Source organism: Oreochromis niloticus, linkage group LG11 (assembly GCF_001858045.2).
Source record: "Oreochromis niloticus isolate F11D_XX linkage group LG11, O_niloticus_UMD_NMBU, whole genome shotgun sequence".
Classification (NCBI taxonomy): domain Eukaryota; kingdom Metazoa; phylum Chordata; class Actinopteri; order Cichliformes; family Cichlidae; genus Oreochromis; species Oreochromis niloticus.
In genome coordinates, this window is record NC_031976.2 from 13830412 (window position 1) to 13856288 (window position 25877).

At 42.9% G+C, this 25877-nt stretch overlaps 1 protein-coding gene across 2 annotated transcripts in view; it reads right to left on the reverse strand.

Moving 5' to 3' along the window:
• Nucleotides 1-4449: 4449 nt before the first annotated feature.
• rspo2 (R-spondin 2) overlaps nt 4450-25877 on the reverse strand; it is a 61473-nt gene continuing 40045 nt past the window's right edge. For both annotated transcript variants that reach the window (XM_005472586.4, XM_003453467.5), the window contains exon 6: nt 4450-5985. In XM_005472586.4, the coding sequence (XP_005472643.1) occupies nt 5870-5985 (116 nt within the window). In that variant the 3' untranslated portion in view covers nt 4450-5869. The remainder of the gene's footprint in view (nt 5986-25877) is intronic.

Sequence of the window (25877 nt, forward strand, 5' to 3'; positions counted from 1 at the left end):
CGATGAGGTCAAGACCTCCCCTATAGCTGAGTTGATTAAACACGTTTCTACAACCCACACACTGCCCAATAAAATTTGCTGTGCTGAAGATGATGACTGTGCTGCGCTCACTGGGGGCATCACTGGCTCCAGTCTTCCCAAAGAGCCCAACCCAGGGACTTACGTACAACACCCTGCTTCAGCGGCTCCACTTCCACCTACTCACCATGGGCCTTAAGGGAGCAATCAACCTGGCTTCTTATTAGGAGGATAACGACCGTTTGCACATGTGTGTATATGTATGAATGAATATTTCTTCCACAGACCCTCCAAGTGGAGCCAAAGGTTGCTTCTGAAGCATGCTGCTGCATAATCCATCCCTGAATCAAGGAGGGGTGGAGGATAAACATTCCTGGACAATGAGAGCCTGCTTTACCCCCCGCTGTATTCATACCCCCTTAAAATCTGCTTACCCACAATGCAATACCTGGCTTAAGCGAATAGCCCCCCAGGAAGGAATGCAGTGCCACTACAGAACAACATATCCCTACACGTAGAAGCCACTAGTGTCAGCTACGGCTCACATAAAGCCCCTCTGGGCTCTGACTGAGTACATTATATCCCATTCAACTGGTCTTAATATACTTTAATAAGACCTGTTTTCGATTAATTCTCCCTTGAAACCAGTAGTAACGCAGCTACTAGGCAGTGGGCACATATAAAAATTGAATGAATGGAGCGGGGCTGCCAGAGAGTCAGAAGGGGGAAAATAGGAATCCTTGTGGATTTGTCCTCACCAGCTGGCTCTTGAGTCCAATATAATGGTTGTGCCCATGGCTCTCAAAGCACCAGTTAGAGGAAATGTTTGCCCAGCCTGTAATGCGTTTAAGGTGTGCAGTATGATTCATTTCAGGTCATAAAGCCCCTGTGTGTCACATCCTGAGTGGTATGAGCGAGCTGCTCTGCCTATAACTGAGCAGGGACAATGGCTTTGTGTTGCATTTGAATCCCAGTGTAAAAGAAACAGCTAGGTATTCCAGAAGAACGCGGGGTCGAATCGGCCAGGAAAAACAATAGTTAGGGCACCCTTAGGAATCGCCACGCCGGGTAGGTATAGAAATGCCTGTCTGCTCCATGTAATGGATGGTGATAAAAACGTCCCATGTTCTCTTCTGCACCTGCTGCAATGAAGCTCAACTGAAACACTACCAGAGCAAGTGACTCATAAATATCCCCATTTGTCATCCAGAAATTTAAACAAAAATATATGCGTGTCAAAGCATGGCAATATTAATGCACAAGGTGAGCATTACGACAAAGGGTCTACGTTTCCTGTCCTGCAGGTGAGGCCGACATAATGGGGCTACACGATTGCGATCATCCACGCAGGCTTAACCAGTGCGCCACTACTCCAACTCCGAATCTTTTTACAGTTTCCCATTTTGAATGTTTCTGCAGCAAAGCAAATGACTGTCACAGACAATTAGCTTTTATTGAAGACTGTATTTATTCTAGGGATTAACGTGTTCCCTAGCAACTCCAAATGAAGCGAGTTCCTGCATTGAGAGTTGACTTTGGATTGCATTGTTGCAATTAGGAGCGAGTTTAGTAATAAAAGTCACCCATTAATGCCACCATTTCGCAGCGTTGTACACACCATGATGTCTAACATATGGCAAACTTGTTCAAAATATTAAGATCTGCTTGTCCTTTGACACCAGTATGTTCCTACTCAGTGCTGTTTCAGCCCGTGCCAAACACCATGGCTAACCCACCAGAAGATTAATGATTCCAGATTTCCTTCAACTCACAGGGCAAAGCGATGGCTCATTATACAGTTATTAAAAACAGCAAATTATTGCAACATTTATTATCCAGGGCAATCTTATTTGCCCCACCAATGTCATAACTTCCACTTCTGCCATGCACATTGGAACGAATGTGTCACATATGCCACAACTGCTTACTCGCATTAAGCTGGAGCATGTTAATATAGAGCAGAGGTCTCTGCACCCCTCCTGTCATCCTCCTACTGTCTTGTGAGCCACATACATGGCCGACAGCAGATACACTTAAGCGCCATCCCAACCTGCTTTAAAAGCACTGATCTATCCGAATTCAAGCCCACTGGGTCATTTCCTGTTAGTGGTTTCACTTGTTGTGCCTTTGAAGTAGGCTTTAATAATAGGACCCAACAGAACTAATGAAAATGCTCTCTGTCAGATTAAAAGGGAGCTTCAGTCTCAGCCACCTAACCGCATTCAGCACAAACATTAAAAAAATCCGCACAAAGGAAGGCATACACACACTCACACACTTTACAGAAGTGGTTTGCACAGGGAGGACCATTCCTTCTGATGTGTGCATGACTGTTAACCTCCTCAACAACACTGAGAATTCCAGCAATGTCCTTTTTCTCACAGTCACAGAAAAACAAATGAGCGGAAAGGGACAGACCGATATTAAAGAATAACTATCAGAGTTTGATCGCATCGCATCAAATGTGCGATGCGATTCTTTGTACTTTCTTTTTTCCACTCTGGATGCTGCAATGTGTGCTTTAGTGGTGGTCTTGTGCTTAATGAATCCACTTCAGTGGAGTTCCTCTCCGTAAGCTGTAAGGTTTAATCCCCAAGTCTGGAGTAGTGATAGTCTGGCCCGGGAGATGACATCTGTGAATCGTTCATTAACTTGGAACCGGCAGCAGATGTCTTTAAAAACAACTTACTCAACATCTATGACATGTTTAATTCCTTTTATTTCATTTTTGCTTTGCTTCATTTACTCATGGGCCCAACTGGTAGTTTATTGGCCTCCCCTTTGCCATCTTCAAATACATTTTTTTAGAAAGTAACATTTTACGACAGCTCTAGATGGAGGCCTAAAACTATTTAACACTACTTGTCTGTCAAATAAAGTTTTTCTTTAGGCTTGCATCTGGGTAAGTTTGTTAGCTAGAGTTAAAGTTAGCTACCTTTAGACATGCATTTAATTACATATAAGGTAATAAAGGCCATGGGCTGGCCATTGATGTTATTCCCCCCCCAAAATTGGCTGCTTCCAAAAGCCCAAATAACAAGACAGAAAATGTGGATTTTTGAAAAACTAAAGGAAAGATCTGAATGGGAAAAAATCATGCGAGATATCTACACTGATACGGACTGGGTAATGTCTTTGGAACAAAAGGATGCCACATTGTTTGGTCAAAATGAAAATAATTAAACTACAGAGCGCAGATTTGAAAGTCTCCCTTAAAATCAGAGTGACAAAATGATGAGGCAGGCTAGTCCCTTTTACTGGAATTTCACTGCAGCAACTCACTAGTTTGTATGGCCCCCTAATGTTCCTGTATGTATGCCTGACAACATCAGGGCATGCTCCTAATGTAACGACAGTGTCCTGGGCTCAGTGAGCCCTATCAGTGACCTGGCAGCACCTGACCTGGATCCTCTTTGTGAACTTAACATGCCAGCCAAAAATTATTTCTTTGCTACAGTCATACAGGGCTTATTGAAACATTACTGACATTTTGTATTGCGTTTGATTAAATGTTTCTATTCTCATTGTTCTAATGTCATGGTAGCTAAAATAACCAAATGTGTTAGCTATTCTTTTGACCTGATAACCTTTTACTACATGTCAGTTTTGCGGCTCCATAGCAAATGTGGCTTGGTGGAAGTGTTAAGGTGTGAAAAGCCTCTTGGGTAAAGTCTGCTGTGCCACTTGGAACACCTGTGAAAGATCTTCATGCACTTAAAGCTGCATATTTGGCCTTAAGATAGACATGGAGCCCATAAAGTGAGGGGTATTTCAACACTGACAGGCTCCCTGTGGAAATATCATATGTGATTTCGGGGGGGTTAACCATAGCAGGAAGACTGTGGTCTCTTTCTCCCAGGATGATATATATGTGACACAGCATGATTCATCTGCTACTGGGCATCCATAAGCTGTCTGGCAGATTTGGATTTTTTTTTTGCTTTCATATTTTATGGGATGGCGATTACGCAGCGTGGACCTCGGGTTAAATTAGCCATGACTTGCATTAGAACATGCTCTCTTCACCCATATACCAGATAGATTTAGCATAAAGCTAAATTTTTGTGTGATTATTTAATGTTTTGAAGATCACAGAAGTAAGTGCGACGTGCATCACTTAAGTTGGTGATCGATTGTGTGTCGCACGACAAAAGACACAGCCAAACGCAAGTTGTTAGGAAATTATAGTGTAATGCTGGAGATGGATGAGCCACCAATGACATCCGCTGGTTTTGTAGCTTTCACGAGGCTACGTCATAGTGAATTACAAACCCTTAACGGTGCTGTCATGCTGTTAAGGCCTAGTCGACCATATCCAATCCTTTGGCTGGAGATACCGCTTGTCTCATGCAGTATGACATGACGGATTTCACAAATGTTTTTGAAATCACTCGATGGTACTCGGGGAAAAAAAAGACAAGAAAACTACAGTTTCAGAGTTTAGCCACATATATTATAGCCACAGACAATAATGAAAGGCTTCATCATACAGTCACATGAAATGTTTTTTAATAAAACACAATGTACACATATGCAGTCCTATGACCATACATTTGCTGGATCCTAATCAATAAACCTAGAATATGTCAAAGCATAGTTTTATTAGTCTTGTTTTTTTTTCTTCTTTAAAACATCAAAATCAGTAGATGAGGTCAAATGAAAGGAATACAACACCTGCGTGACAGACGAGAAAGCGTTTCCACGTGTTAAAGATATGCACTGTTATAAGGAACGCAAAGAATATTTCAGCATATAAGAGTAACAGTATGAGGCAAAAATTCTCACTGAACCAAAAAAAAAGTACAAAACAGAATTAATAAATAAATCAAATATATACCATATAAATGAAATAGCTATATGGTGGCTATGTTTATTATTTGTTTTTAATCATTTTAATCTGTAGCTTGTATTACAACCTTTTTTTCTCTAAAACATTTAGAACGATGAACGAGTCAATACTGAAAATACAGTAATAAGCTTTCAATATTAGATCAACTATGTACACGAGTCTGTTGCCATGCTAGTTGAACAACTAAATTTATTCTTTTCTTCTTCTTCTTTTTTAGTTTTTTAACCACACTATACAGTTAGAGCATAAAGCGGTCTGAACGTAAACAGTTTGTGCTGAGAATAAAATACTTTGCAACTATGCATGGTAATTTCTTTTAATATTACTCTCAAAAATGTACATAACATAAAGGCCACAATGGGAACACTTGTCTCCATGAATAAGGAAGGTAAGGATAGCTTTGACATAAATATAGGGAACAAAAAAATAGTCTCTCTCTCAGGTCAAGATGCCATTTTCTTGTCCATAAGCATCGTTTTGCTTCGGTCGAACGTATCCTCGAGCGTATTTTTAAATCTCTCCCGAACAGTTTAGCTCGCCAACTCCCTCACAACCTCACCGTCCCCTTCCTGGCTCCTCCGCCTCCGCGGTACCTCTGGTGGCTCCTCCGTCTTCCGTCACCCCAGACGCTGAATGACATTGTTAATGACGATGAAATGAGTTCGGTAATGTCAACTGTAAAGATCCACAAGGTAACAAGGCTGGGAGAACAGAGTCACCTGGCTGGTCACTGCAGCTAGGGGAGAATTAGCAGGAGGCAGAGGCATGAAAGCGTGTGTTTGGTGTGGTTGTGGTTTAGTGTTGTACTTATATCACACGTTATATGCTGTATATTGTTGGACTGGCAGATTTCTGAGTCCTGGTTGGCAGGGCGAAGGTGGGATAGGGCTGGGCAGCAGGTGGAGAGGTGGCGGGGTTCGTGATAGTCGTCAGTCAGAATATAGGTGCAGCAGCGGCTAGCAGCTTTGCGTTGGTTCTTTGTTCACTGGGTAATTTCAGTCCTCACTGGCTGGAGCGTTTAGAAGCCAAGTGGTCACTGTGCTGGTTCTGGGCTCGAAACCGCAGCCTCTGCTTGTTCTTCTTCTTTGGCTCTTTGGATCGATGCTTTCCTGAACCACCTGAGCAGAAAAAAGAGAGAAAAGATTTTCCATTTTAATCATTACCCTCAGGTGTGAGATTCTCTGAGTGAGAGCGATTTTGTGTTTTAGACTGCCTCATGTCAAACTCGTTCTCTTCTTTAGCCTAAGGTTGGCAGGTCATTTCGGTTAATTTTATTATTATTAATCTATGGCTCTCTTCCACAATGTGTATTTTCTCTCGCCCCACTCCACTAAATGGTCACGGCAGATGGCCGCCCCTCCCTGAGCCTTCTTTAGTTTGAGGTTTCTTCTTGTTAAACAGCGAGTTTTTCTTTCCCACTGTCGCCAAGTTCTTTCTCTTAGGGGTTTGTTGTATTATAGTGTTTATTGTAGGATCTCAGCAGGCAGCTGTTTTAATGTTTTGGTGCTATATAAATAAAATAGAATACAATTGAATGGTGTTTTGTATCATGCACTACTAAATCCGAATAAAGCTCCAAAATGATAACTGTGCTCATACATGGCTCTCAATGCTCTGTTTTTATTTCTAGGTTTTTCCATGTTCTTTAGTTCTTGTAAGACTGTGGTCAGCTGCACGTGATCAACCAATATATTGCCTGTATTTTTATTTAAAATAACAATCATGCAATTGGCATATGGGTAGGTGCAAAAAGCTGCTTTTGAAGGAACATTAATGCGCTGTGAGGCCGATTTTAGTGCAGAACAGACTTATGGAAAAGCACATGCACAATGTGCACCTCGCATGCTTAAATGGAGAACCGTCCAAGAGTAATGAAGTTTTAAAAAGCTAAAATAATCAGTGCTTGTTGACAATTGGCTTGTGAGGGCCCTAAAAAGGTACGTATGTGAACTTTTGCCAAAGCCTGCATTATGTAAAAAGCGAGTCCTACGTTAGGAAACATCACAAATGAGGTCTTAGCTTGCTCCAGCCCTCAGAACTGAACCCCAGTTTTAAACAAACGTCTGTACAGCCCAACACTTCACTGTCACTGCAATAGAGAGCAGCGATAAGTATGGGAAGTTGCATAACTCTTTTCCAAGTTGGAAAGGTCCCCCAGCCCAAGGTTAATCCATCCCAGGTTTCACTGGGATGGGCAAAGCATGCCGGGAACTGACTTCCTGCTCTCATGGAAGCGTGTGTGGTGAAGGATCTGCACCCAAGGCTCTCTGTGACAGAGAAAACTCTGGCTACTGAACCACAAGGCAACCAATCTGGCTGCCAAGGCCACAAATAAGATAACGAGGTGTGTGTGCAAGATGTATGTGTGCAGAGGGAGGAGAGGGGAGGCGGGTGAGTGTGAGGGAATTTAGGGGGAAAGAAAATCTAATGGGGGGAAAAGTGGAGTAAGGCTTGGATGATGAGAAAGATATCTGGATCCTGATCTAGAACACAAAGAAACAAGCCACGCTCTGGGTCGCTGACAGGGGAAACACAGGAGGAAAGTGCTACAGAAAAACAAGTCTCATATGGTGGCCTTCACCGCTTAATTCTACGTCTTATTACAGCACTTGTTTAAGCTTTTGTCTTGAAAATGTGGCCATATCTTTAATTGCCTTCTCACACTGTATGTGCTGGTGTTGCGTTGGCCCTTAAACGCACCCATACAAAAGACTGTTTTCCCGTTCTCAGGGCTGCTCTGTGAGGTAGATTAGAAAATATTCACTCGTTTAAGCTGACACGCATGAGAAAGCAAGATATTGCTCTACTAACAGGGTTTCCCAATGAATAATACAGATGCATGCAAACATCAAACCATCTCTGAGTTATTTCCTGCAATTAATCTAATCTTGTTATTTTCAGTCACTTTGCCAATCTGAAACATGGCAATAAAGTTTCTCGCACACAGCTCCTAGTTAACATCACCCTTTGAAAACAACTTTCACATCTCTTCCATCAAACTCTCATGCCCTTCAATTGAAAAATATTGCCAGGGGACTTTGTACACTTGCTTAGCTGATTCTACTCTAGATTTTTTGCGTGACTTAATGTAGAATAATATTAAAGTAAGTCTGGAGCTCAAAGGCATTTGGCCTATAGGTTCATTTTCCTAATTGCTCTTTAAAGAGGTAATTTTCATTCAAAACAGTGTTGCTAGGTGCCTGATAAACATGGCTTTCAGTGCAATCAAGTCAGGATAAATTACATTTGACAGCAATAAAGTACACGGTGCTGCATTAAACTCCTTCAGTAACGGGCAAAGCCCTCGTGGGCCATTCCTTGGACGCAAGGCTGCATTTAAACTGAAAAAGCCTGCATTTACAGCAATTGCTTAAAACAAATAAATATGTGAGAGTTAAGTTAAAAGGCTCTCTTCCTGGCTAGTTCAGGACTGGGCAGGGGATCTGTAATCCAAAGAGTTTTACACTCACAAAACACACACACAGAAACAAACTCAGCAACCGCACAAGCAGGCTGACTTACAGAAAATCAAAACAGAAGTCCACAAATTAATAGTTGCACTAATTAATTACAACCTGAAATGCCTGTTTAGCACCTCTTCTACATCATGCACTGCTACTATCACAAATTTTATTGAGCTAACTTTAACTTCTTGTTGTTTTAAATGATTGTGAAGAGAATGAAAATGTGAATTTTCAAACAAAACTGAGCTAAAACCAAAGGCAAAACAGAAGCTGCAGTGTAATTCTACATGTAATGCCTAAAGCTAGTTTTCTTAGCATTATTTTTTCCGCCCGCTGTGCCCCTGACCACATTTTCACTTGCGCTTCTCTCGAGTGCTTATTGTTGCCTGGTTACAAAAATATCTCCTGCCCGGTTTTTCTTCTCCTCCTGCTTGATTTTGATTGGTTAGTGTGGATACTGGCATTGTTCTGAAAGTTAAAGTGTTGAAGCCAACTGAGTGAAGAAAGTAAACACACACACACAGACAGACACTGATTGCATTTATTTCCCACAAAAAGACAGCTAACTACCTAAACAATGGGAATGGTAGATACTGCGCTAAATAGGGCTAGAGCTAAAGCTAAGGAATTTGCCATCCATAATATCATTATAAATTTTTACATGATATAAAAATGTCATATCACAATACCAATGATATTAGCAACACCATGCATTTACATTCCCAAGCTGGCACAATGACACAAGCCCAGACATGTCTGACAGCGAGAGCCACATGTCAGTCTCTGATGATAATTTAGTGAAAAGGGAGGTACTCCGATAAAGCTTTGCAAAATATGCAAGAAAACTGTTCTCGCTAAAGGAGGAAACAACAAATTGTTTTGCCACTTGAGGCACGCCATCAAGTACAACCAGGCTGTAAAGCCAAGAGAGCTGGAGATATGCCACCCAGAAGTAAACAACTGGACCCCATATGACAGGATGGAAATTACTGACTCAGTTACACGGTGGTAAAGGCGGGCTTTGAGCAAATGGTTAAAAAGCCCGGCCCAGGTTACAACATCCCAGGTAGGAAATATTTTTCAATTTCGATTTATGACGTGACATTGTGGCAGGTTCCAGTATTAGATTATTTTAGTCATTGCTATTGTTAAACTAAACAGTTAAACAGTTGTGTTAGAATTTTACTTAAAATTTACACAGAAAACACTATCTGGGCTACTTTACTGTGTCACTGGATATAATGCTGTGTCAGTATGACTGCATTGCTAATGCTGGCACCTTGTTGCAATATGTTCAAACTTTGAATTAAATAGTCTATCATCTATCACAGTAGCTCACTAAAAAAGGATGGAAAATTGAATCCATTTTGTTTGCAGTAATAAATGCTGCTACCTACAAGCTCCAATCACCGATAAAATCACCAGTTGCCCACGTCCAATATAACTTTGGATGAATTGACATTCACTGTGCGTTTATACACCACTGTGCATTGAATAATTAGCTATTATTAATCTGAATGTTTATTTAAAGGAACTTATTCTTTATGGTTGGTAACCTTTGCATTCAAAGTCTCAAAACAGTGCCTCCATCGTTAGCGCCCTCTTGCAACTTTGTTTGAAAAGCTTTTTTTCCTGTTCAGTCTTTTGGCCTGTGACTGCAGCAAGTTGATGACAGCCATCAACAATGAGTACAAGTAAAATCACCATCCTCCATATGGGATATAGGATATATTTACCATTTGTTACCCAAAAAACTTTACTTTAGCATTTGCTTGAATCCTGACTCTCTCCACTGGCTCCTTGTTCTTTTTATCATTAATTAAAAGGCTCTCCTCTCACTTTCTTTGTCTTCAATATTTTACCTGTCTGTGTTCCCACGTTTCCATCCCAAATGTTTCTTTTGGGGGGGGTTTGGTTTTTATTTAGCAGATATTGACAAGTTCAGACTTTTCCAAGCCACTAGTGATTCCTTCCAATCATACTCCTTCACATCAACATTACCAGTACATTTCAAAGCTAAGCTCACGCCCCCAAGCTAACTGATAGCGCGTCATAAACACACCTCGACAGCAAATTAGGACCATATTTCATAATCCAGTCTCAACACTGACAGCTAGAGGGCAACCACTCCCCACATAAGCCCCTTCCCCCCTGCATCTGGTGCAGTCCCAGTGTGATGTTTTATCATGTCTACCCTATGAACTCCAATTTAGCCTTTCCTCAGGGCACAGTGCACACTGAGCTTTCATCATCTCATATTTACGACCGATGTAATCACTTAAGCTGATTACCAGGGTTCACAGAGGAAACAGTTTAATTTGCATCAATTGCTTTCAAAACCAAGAACAAATTCATAAATCTTACAGCATGTAAAGATAATTTTGTCTTGGAAGGCACAGTGGCCTTCAAATCATTCTCTGTCTTTGTTTTGCATTGAAACTGGCACTGCAAGGATCGAATCAAAAGAACACGGCTTTTATAAGAAAATTATCTCCATTTTAAAAAAAAAAATTCTCTTTCCATTCTGGCTGCATTTACTATCAGTAGAGCAAAACCGCAACTTCACCAATGTTTGGTTCTCCTCCATAGATACAGTCTTCTTTGCCAACTTGACGTTCGCATTCGGGTTTGAACTGAAAAGTGAATCAAACAAACAAACAAAGCTCTCAAGAGCAAATCAAAATGTTTTTGCATTTCGGAATCAGAAGCAGAGCCTGCGGTGGGATTGTTATTTACCGCTGTCAAAAGTGACCTTTGTGGAATTCTTTTGTGTATCAGTCAGCGTGCGAGCGCATGTGCGAATGATGTGCGGCATATGCCCTGTATGCTCGCGAGTCCGTGATCATGAGCTTCTATATCACCTTCGTGAGCTTGAGAAATACTTTGTGTCATTTCCAATTTTTTCAGCTGCCAAACCAATGAGCAAAGAGATATTAAACCTCTCCACAGGCACCGTAGAGGACGTTCCTCAATAACCTCTTAAAGCCATTCGGGATCTGCTACTTTTTCTTTTTCTTCACTATCCTTCCCCTTTCCCCTCTCCATGTCCCCGACTTTCTATTTGAGGCTCTCAGTATGGTACAGCTCCAACTAAGAGTTAAGTGCTATTAGACGTATCATATTATTAGGATCACACTCCAGAATAATATCTCTTTGCGGAATGGCAATATGACTACTTGTCCAACTGATGCACTGAAAGATAATCAGTCAAATCCATATCCAGGAGGAAGGGGGCCAAAGCCAAAGCTCCCTTCATCTGTGTCAAAGCCAATATGTTTGTTTTGGAAAAGGGAAGCAAATTGAAGAACATGTATAAGTTTACATGAGAGAAAGACTGCATCATGCAACAGTGTCGTATTCCTCTGAAATCAAACTTCTATTTACTTTTGTCACCATAAAGAGATTTTCCTGCAAAAGTAAAAAAAATACCTACTTTTTTACCACTAGCTCACGTGTTATTGTGAGCCTGTTGCTACCTTACCCTATCGTCACAACCTTCTAAAAAGAAGCAACACACCAACCAATGGGCAGGCCAAGTGATTTCATCCACTCACGGCTCGGGCAGCAGCGCAGGAATCAAAGGCCTAATCTTATCTCCTTTGCTTTGCGGTTTGAGAACAAAAATCGATGGCTGACCTCGAGAAGGCATTAAGACATACGGTAAATGGGATCCTACGCTGCTGAAAACTTGCCCCTGCTCTTCTGTTACCCCGTCCCTTCACTCGACACAGACAGTCAATTAATACGTTTCGGAGAACATGGAATAGGACTGGGGGCAGAGCAAAGGAAAAAAAACCAACAAAAAACCCAAAACAACAACAACAAAAACATGCAAACATTTTTGAAGAAGATTCGGTGGGACTTAAGGAAGGTAAAGCCGGAATTTTTGGCGGCTCGTCTTTTTCATAAACAGGCCAAAGCGGAGGCCATTATTTGTGAGGGAAGGAGAGAACTACTGGCGCCAGTGAGATTTGATTTCAGTGGCAGAAATTGGATTAGCAGCCATTAAGGGCCTCCTCACACATACATTTATAATGCTGTGAAGGGGAAAGGATCTGCAGCCAGCCAGTACTCACACACCGACAACTCCTCTGTCTGGGAAAAGGTTACGGACTGACACTGCCCTATATTGCCGCTGAACTCAGTTTGCAGTTGATTTATAGGTGGGACATAGCCATGTGACCTCAGCTGACCCGTGGTTCATTAAGGCGTGGGCCTGATAGGTAAGCCAAAACTTTTAATGGCGCTTTGTGCTGTTTGTGTCCGCCTGTGGGGAAAACGCTGCAGAAGGGTGATTTGACATTTGGGAACAAGGGGAGCGTACTACAGGATGAAATTATGTATAAAAAGAGGCCACAGTTTGTAACAGATACAGATGCGAAAGGAGAAAAAGCTCCAGTATTTGAAGTACTGTGGCAGAGACACAGACGTCAGATAGTAGGAAAAAAGAAATCAGCCCCTTGACAGAGAGGACAATCATTTACAAGATGCTCATCTTGCCAGCCAACTGACAAAAGGCCCTCTGCACAGCGTCACTTAGCCCTAACAAGGTTATTCTGGATCACACTCTTTCATTCACTTTCGTTCCGTCCTCCTTCCCTTTCCCCCCATGCTCTGCTTACTATCACCACGCTGCTGGCCGAGAATGATTTAAAACATACGCATTCCGATTTAAAAAGCTAATGTTGAGATTAGGTCGCTCATTATTTTCTCATCTATGACCCCGGCAGAGGATAAGCGCAGAGATTTTAAAAAGCAGGTTAGCTCTCTGCTCGGCTCTTTGATGCCTTATTTCACTGACAGTAAGTTAAAGTGAAAACTGGACTCGGAGATTAGCGTCTCTAAGCAGAGAAGTCCTGGTAAAATATGCATGACTGACACGGTGATTAATGCGCCCGATGGTCAGCACAGACATTCCCCCCCCCAGCAAGATGCAGCCGCAACCTGCGCAGGTCGGCTACAGAAGCAATAAAGTTCTCCTCCATCAGTCTACTCAGGGTTCAAAGTCATGCTCAACTGCTTTGCCCAATACACTAACTGTTCCCTCGGGTTACCACTGCTGCTGGCTCGAGCACTCAGAGTCAAGTTATTAACAAGAAACCTTGACAGATGCTTAAATTAGACTATCTTCCAAAGAAACTCCAAAGTCAAATCTTGCCTTCCAGAGATCTTTCCTCACATTTACTCACTTAAAACATTCCAAAATGTTGGAAAGTCAGGAATTAGTTCTTCCTGCTGTACAAGAAAGCACACAGTGGATTAATTCCTCAGGCCAGATTTCCAAGTTGGAAAATTGGAGCACGTATCATTTCCCAGGTTTCTGAGATACAGTTTACTGGCACAACATAACATGATAATCCTTTAATTAGAGCTAAGGTAACTACTCAGGACAGAGAAATAACATGCCAATGAATATAATAAGAGCTAGCGTACAGTATATGCACATATGAAGTTTACCATAAAAGATGTTTAGCTAATCATAGTAAAGTATGACTTTTCTAACTATTGTTTACGATGGAGGCTAATTACATTAGTTTAACAATTCATAAACAAAAGGAATTATATTTTTTACATTATGTGGCCCATTTACAAACAACTGCAAAGCTTTCAAAACTACACATCTTTATTAATCAGTAGAAAGAGAGGACGGGTGAAGTATCCTGTTTAAAGCTGAAGGTGTTTTCATTACAGAAAATCAGCAGCTACTGTATCTCAGCGGCATGAGCTACCGCCATTACTATCTATTATGTCAAATTGTAATGTGTGTATATTTGTGTTCATCATGTGTTCATCATGCTGAGTGTGTAGCAGGGATTTATTAAATACAAGAAGATTATTTTTAAATGCATCAATTTGATCGATGTTTTGTTTGCTCTGTTAACTAGTCAGCTAAAGATGCCAAATACCACAACAGGGGCTGTTGACTGATGTATCCATGGTTTTTTACAAAGGTTTCCCAATGCCGCACGATCAAGCACACCAAAAAAAATGTAAAAACCACGGTGGAACAAATTTATAATCTACAACCTTGAGAAGAATGCTATTTTCTCATCTGGCTACTGGGCTTAAGAACAGACATGATTTTGGCAGATCGTGTTGACCGATAGAACATCAGTTCAAAAGAGGTTAAAGTGAACCACTAAAAGAGCAGGATGTTCTTTCACTTTAATACTGTATCACAAACACGCTTGATTGAAGAAAAGAGCCCCACGCAGGAGCAAGATGGTTCCTTACCAGTCCCTTTAAGAGCTGACTGTCTAAAGCTGATATTGAAAACTTCACCTCGGTTCTTTGCCTCAGTTAGCATCCCGTCACTGGACAACAGGTCAATTTCTACAGCAGAAACGGCTTCATATACACCACACAAACACTTTACCTCAAAAAGCTATAAATGCTTCCTCTAAACTGCACTGAGCAGATGCCTCATCAGTAGACAACCGAACACAGCGATACGGGGATAGATTTCCTCATCCTCAGTGGTAAAGCGGTTCAGTCATTATTTCTAATCGTTTGGTGAGTGTACCAGACACAGAAAAGGAGAAATTAGGTCTCAGGGGTTAAATTACATGACGTAATCTGGTTTCTGGTCTGTGACATCCTGCAAACTGTTACGGTTTTCCCACTTCCACTTGGGGTTGCCAAAATGTAACGACTTGGGAGCAGGAATCGTACGCACGCTGTCGCCCCCTGCAGCAACGAGAGGCCATCTGAACATAGGCCTGCCGCTAATGCGAATCAGCCTCTTCTCAACTCTGAAGACGTGCCTGCTAGAGAGGTACGACACTCACTCTTCATTTTTCAGTTTGAATTAGGGCTGTATAACTGATCATTATTGATTTTTTCTTTCTTTCTTTTTCTTTCTGGTAAATGGAGCCTTGCTGTATTGCGGTAGCTTTACACGGCTCATGGTGTCATGAGGGTAACGTCAGCAGCCAGTCTGTGAACAGGCATTAAGACCTGCCTGCTGAGTCTGATGCGCCTGGAAACCGCAGGGCCCAGAGAGAAATGAGCAGCCCCTTCTGCGGTCTGCTATCTACCGACTGACTCATCGACACATCTGGGCCTAAGTATATGGGGGCTGCGCTGCCCCGTGGGCTCTTGGGTAAATGAGGGATAATTAGCTCTAGTTGACTTTAATGAATGGCTTAATGTTGTGTTTCATTTCTGATGAGAAAAATATAAAGCACAGCAGTTATCAAAGGGAGGCCCCTGCCCCGATGTTCCTGAAGGCTTTGCCGCTGGCATGGTCTATTTGTTTTTGCATTTGTTGTGCGCATGGGGGAGTGAGCTAAAGCGAGCTACAGTGTTCAGCAGTTTAAAATATGAACATGGATCCAAAGATCAGGGAACTTGCTGGGATCTACAGTACAGTAGCAAATTCATTATTCTAGACAGTAAGCTATTACAGATGTCAACTCTGTTTGTCTTTACTCAAAGATAGGAAGAGCTACAGCGCTCCAGTTTAATTTCCATGCCTTCTATATTAAGATGAGATCTCTATAGAGTCTTTGATCCGTCTTATAATTTCCACATGCGGTGATATAAAGCAGGAAATGTGCTGCAGAGTTATGATAGTCATCCATCTTAGTTTCCGATAAGTGCTTTGCATCGAACTGATGAAATTAAACTTTTTCAGCAAACACATGATCGAGCATGGATTCATTTATTCTACTGGACACTCGATAACAAGATTCTCAGAAGCTTGTGTAATATAACTGCCATTTACATTTCTGTGTCTTTACAGTGATGTACAGCCGCTTGCTGCTGTAGCTCTTGATCTTATTTGACGGTTCGGTTTCATGCACTTGTACACCATCCACCTTGTCCTTGATACAGTTAATCAGACTTGCGATCCAGAGGCAAAAGCAATAAAAAAAACCACTCTCTCCAAAGAACCTCAGCAATCTTCCTCTCTGTACATAAACAGGAACATCAGCAGAATTAACTAGGCACCTCTAAATGCATCCTGACAATAGATCAAGGCAAGAAAAGGAGATCATACTATGGAGGTGAAGTAAGTATTTGGAGCATTTATTATTTGTCTGAGGAGGGGAATCTGCATCTCCAGGATTTGTTGAGAGTCTGGGGCTCAAGTAACGCAGGGGGTCAACCCCCAATGAAGCATCCTGGCTCGGGGATTTACCTGGATCAACCACCTCCTGTGAGCCTTGAAGGCCTGAGCAAGAATCTCTCTGCGCAACAGTTCCCCAGCCTCCTTTATAGACAGGAATAAAATGGGTGTTAGCATACGCACGAGGGGGCACACAATAAGGTGTATTAAGAGTGGAGAGGGCTTTTTGTATCCCCGTTTGCCAAGTAGCATTCATCCCAAGTGTTTCTAGGCTTAAACATGCAATCGATAGCATAACCAGCTAACTAGCTTACGCTAAACAGCATTGCTTCCATCATAAAAATAAACAGTAATTTAAGGAATGTGTGGTCTTGCATTTGTGCTTTACTGTACTTACAGTATTTATTGCCTCTTTTCTTTATTTCTAAGTGTATCGTCTGCTATTGAATTAGGCTTACAATCAGCTTTTTAGCAAGCTAGCTAATCAACTGTTCTCAACTGTGTCATTGACTGTTTTCCAATGTGTTCGCGTGTGCGTGCACATGCTCCTCTAATTCCTCCTTGTATACATCATCCTGTCTCTCTAGGTCTGTAAGGGAATGGGGAAGGATATAGAAAGAAATTGTTCAGCAAGACTCCCTCTTTATATCTCAATTCTGCACAAGCCTTTTCATCCCCCACCCCTTCTCTCTACTGGGAAATTTCAGGAGGAAATCCCTCACATGTTTGGACGTGGAGCACAACTGTCCCGAAAGAGGACCAGACCCTAACAAGCGGGGAGCCAAACTAAGTCAGATGGGCTTAGGCACAAAAACATAGACAGGGGCCGTCAGGATCATGGTGAAATCCCTGTGCAATGGCCAGTGATGAAAGAATCAAGGCTGGCAGCCACTTTTTTGTTTTCCTTGATTGTTCACCTAACTCTCAAAGGGTGCTGTTGTTCAGTCTCCTCCGGTGATCCCAGAGACGGAACATATTTTTTGATAAAAATAGTTCATTAGTTCACAAAGGAAGAAAGGGGGGAGATGCGTTTGATGTTCGCTGAGCTCCTGTTGCACAGGGAGAGAGGTAAAGCCAATTCAGGAAGGGCTTGATCCTCTCTAAGGCCTGTGCTGCATCAAACACTTGTCAAACACCAGACAGACAGACAGCTGAGTGGCTCTGACAGATCCGATCACAGACACGAGCAATAAGAGTCACTGCCGGCTCAGCTCCTCTATCCAGGCACCACTCATTCCCTTGTCAATAATCCCCCTTAAATTCACAAGAACACAAACAGAGGGCTTTTAGGCATATGGCAGACATTTTCTTGTTGTTTTTAGCTGTGCATGATTACAGTGCAATTTCAACAGTCATTTCATGGTCTCACCTCACCAGGGAGAGAGAGTTGTGTACTCCAGCATCTGTCATAGATGCAGCAAGAGAAAGGAATCAAATCAAAGAAAAACGTAAGCGCTCTCTAATCTGAAAGAACTGTCTCAAGGCCTGCTGGGATCATGGTCCTGAACCTTGCCACCCAGCGAGAAGGAGCATTTACATTTGAGGGGATTTGATATGGTACCTGGAATAGGTTGACTTTCGTGAAATGGCCCATTCAGTCGTGTCTTGAAATTTTCTTTGGATCGCTATCATATTCTGTGCACTAAACGGGCCATTTTAACATGACAGAATATTCAAAATCTGAGAAAATGCTCTTTGCTCCACTAAAGCCAGTGTGCTAACACAGCCTAAAAGAGGTCTGGATAAGCACCATTTGCTCTTCTGCAACTTCTCCAAGTTTCTAGAAATTCAGCCAGATCATTTCTGTTGTGTAATTTCAGTGACAGACAAGCAGACTAAGAGCACTGAAAATGTATCATGTGCAATCAAAAATGTAAATTTGTCTGTTATTCTCACCAGGGTTGTCTCTGTGAGCCTTCCAGCTCTTCTATTGCACGTGGATTGCTGACTGATAGTCCCATTCTGACAATCTGCATGTATGCATTAGCAAATTCACCATCCTTAGACCTCAAACTTGAGCTGAGAACAAACCTCAAATAACGTGTCAAATTGGCCCAACTTTTATGTCAAGGATCATCACCGATGATGAGATCTGGGTCACTGGCTATGACCCAGAGACCACACAGCAGTTTTCAGTGGAATAATCTGAATTGTCCAAGCCTGGAGGCGGTGAATCAGATCAGAAGTACAACCAGAAAACACGCTCATCTTTATTTTCGATTTTGGACTCCGGGGTCAAACTGTCAACACGGAGTGCTAATTTAATGTCCTAAGTCATCTGAGGGGAAGAAATTTGGCGCAAATCACCATAACTGTGGTGCAAGCCATCGTCTGACCAACGGCATAGCACTGATTAGAAAGACGTTTTTCAGTCACACTGACATAATTGTCATTCAGCACCCACCCTGCTTGCCCTTAAAATGAAATCCAAGCAGGAGTAGGATTGCTGTTTTGACAAACTGGAGAAGACCTTAAATAACCTTAAAGTGTAATTTATGGTCCTGCAAATGTGTCCGTCTGCGTACACGTTTCCCTTTGGGCAGCAAGCGGAGAAGGGGTTTTCACCCACCGCAGACGTGCTCCCGTGTAGTACTCCAAAATCCCAACTGCACGTCGCTGGACGCGGATGTCGTACGCATGTGCCAAATGTTGATTAGTTAACAAGTGGGCGAAACATGGAGGGGAGCCACAGAGGAGTTCAGTGCAAATAGGAAAACCACGGAAAACTTCAAAAATCAAAAAAATAAAGCATGAAAAGTACGTTGTGTATTCATTTTCAGTTCAACTTTCGTCTGTTGTAATGTCAGTCTTCGCCACAGATGGCTCATAGACCAATAACAGCAGACTGGATGTACTACATACTCTGACTCAAGAACAAAACCTTCCAGTAGACTGTGCACCCTGAATTCTACTTAATGATCATAGCAGCATTTAGATCCAAAGTGTGTGTGTTACTTTTTAAGTGCAATGTTCGGTGGCCTTGCATGGTCAAACGAACTGTAACTGTAAAAATAAAAAATAATAAAAAACACTGAAATAGAAAAACTCTGCAAAAGGAAAAACACAACAGAAGTAGAAAAAAGCCCAAACTCTCACAAAACACAATGGAAGTGTTTCTGGGGACACAATAATGTGACGGACCAGCTGCTGAAGTATCAGATAAATGTTTGCTATTAGCCGTTTACTGTTAGCATGTCACTTTTGGAGCTGTTCCGTCACAGTATTGTTTCTTCCAAAAAACCTTTGTTTTGTGATTTTATTTTATTTTTTAGCTTTTGCACCATTTTTCTGTTTTTGTGTTTTATTCAACTTCTGTTGTGTTTTTTGAGCTTTTGTAGAATTTCTCTATTTGCTGGTGTTTTCTTAAGTTGCACTGCATTTAACCCCTCAGGAACACCGTAGAAAAGTAGCTACAGAAATATTATTGCACTTTGTTTACATCAGTTCTCTGCTAAAACCCCAAATAAAGAGGAAGGTGTCATCTACCCAAAGAAATACAAAGATGCTGCATTGTATTATTGTTGTTTTCTAATATATCGCATATAAAATAACAAACCATGGCAACATTGCATGAATTGCTATTTGCCCTTATGCCACTTGTAATTGTCTAACAATAAAGAAATACTGGTGAGCCCAGGCTGTAAAACTACTGGACATAGTGAAGAAGTAAGCTTTAACAGAATCAGATGCTTGCCCTATTTTTTTCAAAACTAGACTCATCAGGTAGTCAAAAACCTGAACCCAAATGCATGGCAACAAGGCTCAGTGTCTGCTGGGATGGAAAAAAAAATAGGCAAAAGCTTAATAACATGCTAGCATTTCACCTTCAATAAGACACTACTTAGTCAGTATTAGCTTATATTAGCTTACAGCTAGATCTGTCCTGGTCAAGTGGCTAAAAATCAATCAAGTTAAATACCCTACCTGTCACTCACTCCAAATCAAAAGCATGTAAGAAGCTTATAACTTCAGATTGGCTCGTGGAAGCTACTTTGTGCTTGTGTTTTTTGTTCTGAGTCTGAGCCTGTTAGGCTCACTAACATGCTTTAATGCATTCACTCATTTAAGCTGTCATTGTTAACCTGTGACATTACCCTGGCATTTTGCTTTTATTTGTGTGCTGATGAGAATGCCGTGTTCTTCAATGCTGGTACGCTGGGCCTGGCCTCTACTTACCACCGTAATGGCTGTGCTTTTAGTCTGCACCCCCTGTATTTGTCACTTAGTTCACACAGACACCGAAAAACACCCCAGACATACACGCAGCCAACGGCCAGCAGGCCTATACTTGTTCTTTGTTGTGTCTACATGTCTCTGCGCTGGGTCCACGTTCATGGACATGAGTGGGTCAGAAGCCACAGCCTCTCTCTCTGAATCACTAGCTGTAATTAAACGCTGTGATGGCTCTATAAAGACACTCAGTAGCAATGGAGAAATAAAGTGAAGGCGATGGAAAGAGGAGGAGAGGAGTTGAGTGGTGTGGAGTGGAGCTGAGTGGAGAGGGGTTCTTGGAGGCTGAGCCAGTGCAACTGTGGACCAGATGTTTTCAGGCTGTCCCGTTCGGCTCCTCGCCTGCCTTCTATTCTCCTCAAGCCAGACCGCTTGGAGAGCGAGGACCGCAGAGTGCCGCTTCAAAACAATGTGCGCCACGCGAACACGTCCTCCTCCGTGGCATGCACTTTGTTCCTGCACTGTGATATGTGATACACAAGCACTAGCGTGTCATTCGAGTGCGAGACAGGAAAAGAGAATGGAAAGAGGGATGAGGGAAAGAGTAGATAATGCGGTGACTTGTTCTGCCTGTGAGGTCTGTTTTACTGTTTATCGGTGTCTATTACACGTTTCTCACACTCGGGCGGTGTAAACGGGTGCGCGCACGTGTGCGTACGCATCCTCATCTGTCTGGCGTGTTGTGGATGTGGAGATGAAAGCGTTCGTGGGCCCCACAGGAGAGCTGGCAGCAGCGGCCGACTGGAGGTCTGGCAGACAGAGAGAGGCGTTGCAGGGATGGGGCGCGATCAGACAGATCTCTCTTTGACCAGTTTGGGTTATTTAAATATGAGGTGACAAACCCTAACACGGGCCTGCTTCAAGCTATGGGTGCTTCATATTTTCAGACTGGAGAAGAAATGATGGCTTTACATTTTGCCTTGTTTCAGCTTTAAGAAACTACAATAAATAACAGAGTTGACTCTTTTCCTGTAATTTCATCCTGGAAAAGCCTTTAAAACCATAGTAACCTCCAAATACATAGCAATGAACTTAATAAGCATTTTTTTAGAGGGCAAACAGGTTCCATATAGTCACATATTTTACAAAAGGCCAAGGAGTGCTACATATATAATCCATCCCAACTTCAAAGATCAAATCAGAAGCTGTTGCCATCTATCCTTGTAAAGACTGTGTCTTGTCTGCAGTTAAAATAATAATAATAATAAAAAAAAAATCACAGGGTGTAACGGCACCAATTGCCCATCAAGGGGTCGTTGGTCGTTTTATGGTCATGACCGTTTCATGGGTAATATCAGCCCATATACTGCACAACGGGGGGGAAAGCTCTGGCTTGTGGGGCATGAGAACATGAAAACATTCCACTACTGTAGAACATCTCCCCTCCTCCACCTCCTCCCTCTCTTCCACCACCTCCTTCTCTCCCCCCACCAGTTTGCTGCCACTTTGTTTGTTTGTGTACGTCTGTTTTTGATGGGGTTGTTGATGTCGGCCCATATGCCTCATTTCCTCAGCCAGAAGACGACAACGGAAGCCGCGCAACCGGCGCGGCGTCCCCTCGATCCCGACAGAGTTCCTCTCTGAACACAGGGCACGCAACATATTTCAAGTCTTTAAACGTACAAAAGAGTGAGTGTGATTTCAGTGAAACGCCGTCTGCAGTCGCGGGCGAGCGCAAGCATCAACTTTTGGCTGTGGGCTTCAGCTAGCTCGCATTAATGGGAATAAGGACAGCAGTAATGCACATTTCAGTAAGCCGAGTCAAACAAATAAGAGGACGTCTGTATCTAATGTGCGTACACGAGTCTACAAAAGGCAGTTCAGCAAAACCGCAACTTAACTGGGCCAAAGAGTGTGAAAAAAAACAACAAAAAACCCTCACACCCCTCCTCTTTCTTCCTGCTTGGAAAAGACCAGATGACAATAATGTGGAGCCCCAGTGAGTGCCACTGACCCCTCCTCTTCCAACTCCCTCCCCTCCCTCCATCCCTCCACCCCCCCGGTCTTTGAAAGGCCTCCACATGTTTATGGTTCATGCCTGTGGTATGACGATGGATTCTCCATATAAAAGCCAGCAGGATCATGGGTGTTTCAAATATTGCTCTCTGAAGACAGTTGCTGACAAAATGACAGCAGCCATATTTATTTTGGTCAGAGAGCAGGGGCACTTAGTGGGAAGTTAATCAGAGACACCCCTGTTTCCCCGCAGGGTTCCAGGATCACCCCCCCATGCCCTATAAGGAATGTACCCAGGGAAGAGAAGTCTCTAAGAAGACTACTGGTAATGACTTTCTCCTGCAGTGGAAGATTTAACACCACCACGAGAGGCCAGAAAAACAAACCCAAAGGTTCGGTTTGAGACCATCGGCATAAAGCAAGTGTTGATGGTCTGTCCAGACAAGAGCCTAGACAATCAATTTTAGGGAGATATGAAACACAAGCGGAGAGATGGGGAGAAAATCATGGCACAAATGCGGACACGTGATAGATGAAGTGTTAATTTGTGCGCGTGACCGTGGTGGTGACCGTAACTGCCATTGGCGCTGAGATGCCGGAGACCTGGCCAAGGCAGTGACAGGTTGATGTGTCTGTCCTCTTCACCCATGCTCTTATTCACTCCAGCACAGCACAAAACTTCCAAAACACGCTCACCTCAGTTTTACAGATCCACAGCAATGTGTGCAACACATGGAATTTGTCATGTTTAAATTAATTCGCTTTTTTTTTTCTCGTCTTTCGTCTGCCCCAGATTTGGTAAGAATTTAATTAAATCAATGATTGATGAGTGTTTGTGCGGTGGGTGGTGGTGGCAGGTGGGCGTCATCACAGTCAGACACCAACTCAAGCCCGTGTGACCGCAGCCAAACCATCAATGCTGTCCAAAGGAGGCAGAGTGCTCCCGAGGCCCTCTCACCAGCTACTGTGTCAGCCCCTATGGAGCAGCCTTATTAAATGAAGATTAAGCCGTGGCTCCATCAGTCACAACAGGCTGCACTGAGAGGCACAAATAATCACTATGACAGGGTGGCGGCCAATTAGGGCTCTCCTTCTGTCCTGGGAAAGCGCTCCTCACTCCACTCCCGCTGGCGGGAAGAACTGATCCGGATTGTCCGTGATGTTACCCGGGCCAGAGATCGCCATTAATCACCACCTGCCATTGTAGTGCGGTAGAAATCAGAGCGAAACTTGTCATCTGTGCACCAGCTCCCCTGACTTCCTGTAGCGCACACCCGGCGAACATTAATTGGAATAATGAGATAAGTACACAAAGGGAGAGGAGTGCAAACCTTTACTGTCGAGCGCTTTGGGTAGAGTTTAGAGCGGTGTCTCGAGCAGAGCTCTGTCGTTGTTTGGCTTGGACCCACTGAGCTGTGAGCTTTTCTGCTGAGACGAGAAGACCACGCTCCATCATTTAGGCTCAAGTTGAAAGTGTGCATCTGTTTTAGAAGCAAAAAAAAAACAAAAAAAAAAAAACACACAAAAAAAAACCTGGCCTCGTGGTCGAAGGCTACATCTGACAAAAACACACACAGAAATGTGTTTGGATGTCGGGTTTCCAAGCCAAACACAGGCCAGACTCAGATGTGATCATGCTGAGTGCGTAACTCAAATACTCAGAAGTGAGTGGCATCTTTCGCCAGAGCTTAAACCCCTTGGCTCGGTGAGTATAAACACCAAAATTGTGTGTCACACGCTCATAGGCATGCATATAAACTGCTCGCTTAAATGCGAGCGTTGCCAGAATCCAGAATTGTTTGGGGTTGCGAGCGGTGTTTGCCACAGACAAAGCGGGCTGAGCTGAGCTTCCTCCAGAGCGGATTTAAGGCAATCACCATCCCTCTGTGCATCATTTTACAGGAGCAGAGACTTTCGAGCAGATGGCTCGCAGACGGTGAGGACTAGGGGGGTCCGCAGTACTGTGGATTCACCGCAGAACCAGACTGGGTTCAGACAGAACCTGGCATAAAATCCCACCAGTCAACCAAATCTTCCTGGAGTCTGGTCTATCCAGGGCGGATCTGCGTTCCTTTTAGTCTCCTACACCAGACTGTTGGTAGTGTGCCACTGCTCTGTCACGTCCAATGGCTTAAATGGAGACAAAGGACCTCAAAGGCCTAGAGATGTCACACTGCAGAGGAGTGATGAGGTGATACACTGATTCTAAGTGGGTTTATCCTCTGCTACACCCCTGCCTCAGAATGTATTAAAAAAAAACCCTCAAGGTTCAAATTGATGGCATTGGGAATGGACTGAGCAGCAGGAGCAGAAGAAGCAGTTATCACAGTTACAGTATAAACATAAACTGCACAGTTAAGTTATGACAGGCAGTATTAGTGGTGGCTGGATCCAAACACTTAAATGACTGATGGGATGGAGGGCTTGGCCTCAGCTGAGCCCTACAGCAGAAAGGGTTTCTCTGGTTACACATACGAGAGATCAATACTCCCACTAAGGCCTGCAGCTCTCCCAAGTGCAGGTACATAATCCAATGGCCAAAGATAATCATTATATGCTCCTTCTCTCTTAGTCTTCCTCTCTTTTTCTTTCCATGAGGTCAGCGATGTGTCTGCGAGTCTTCACGGGCTCAGAGTAGCAGTCGTAGAAGCATTCTGACTGTGCACTGAAGCACATTGTTCTAAAAGGCCAGATCCTAAATGTCTTTTGGTTATCACTTCCAAATATTTGCAAAGCTGTAAATTTTTACTATTCCATAATTTCATATTGTAAAACTTTTGTGCTTGTTCGGCTAACTTTGGCCTTGGCCGCAAATATCTACCTTTACCTAGAAACCTAATAAACAACTATGGAAATACTGCTCCAGCCCGCTTATTCGTTGCTGTCTGAGAATCTGAGAGCTGATTTGCAGAAACGGTTGGACATGAGCCTGAATTACAATGGCCCATTTGTGTTGGACTTTACTCCCTCTTAAATGCCAAATCGGGGATAAGAGTTTTGAAGGCTTTAATACCTTATGTTGTTTACACAACATTTAATGTCACTGCCATGGCCGAAGCGGCCGTTGTTCAAAGATTACAGTAACGTGACTGGGAAAAGAGAAAAAGCTGAGGCAACTCCAAAGATGGTTTGATAGGCAGAAGGAAAAAGAACTTCAAATGGGAGTCAAACTCGTCGCACACATCTGCTTGTAAACCAGTGAATCTGATGACAGGGGGCTGCTGGGAAATCTCTGTAGGGAATTCCTTAAAGGCATCACCTATCCTCTCTTCCCATCAACACACAAGTC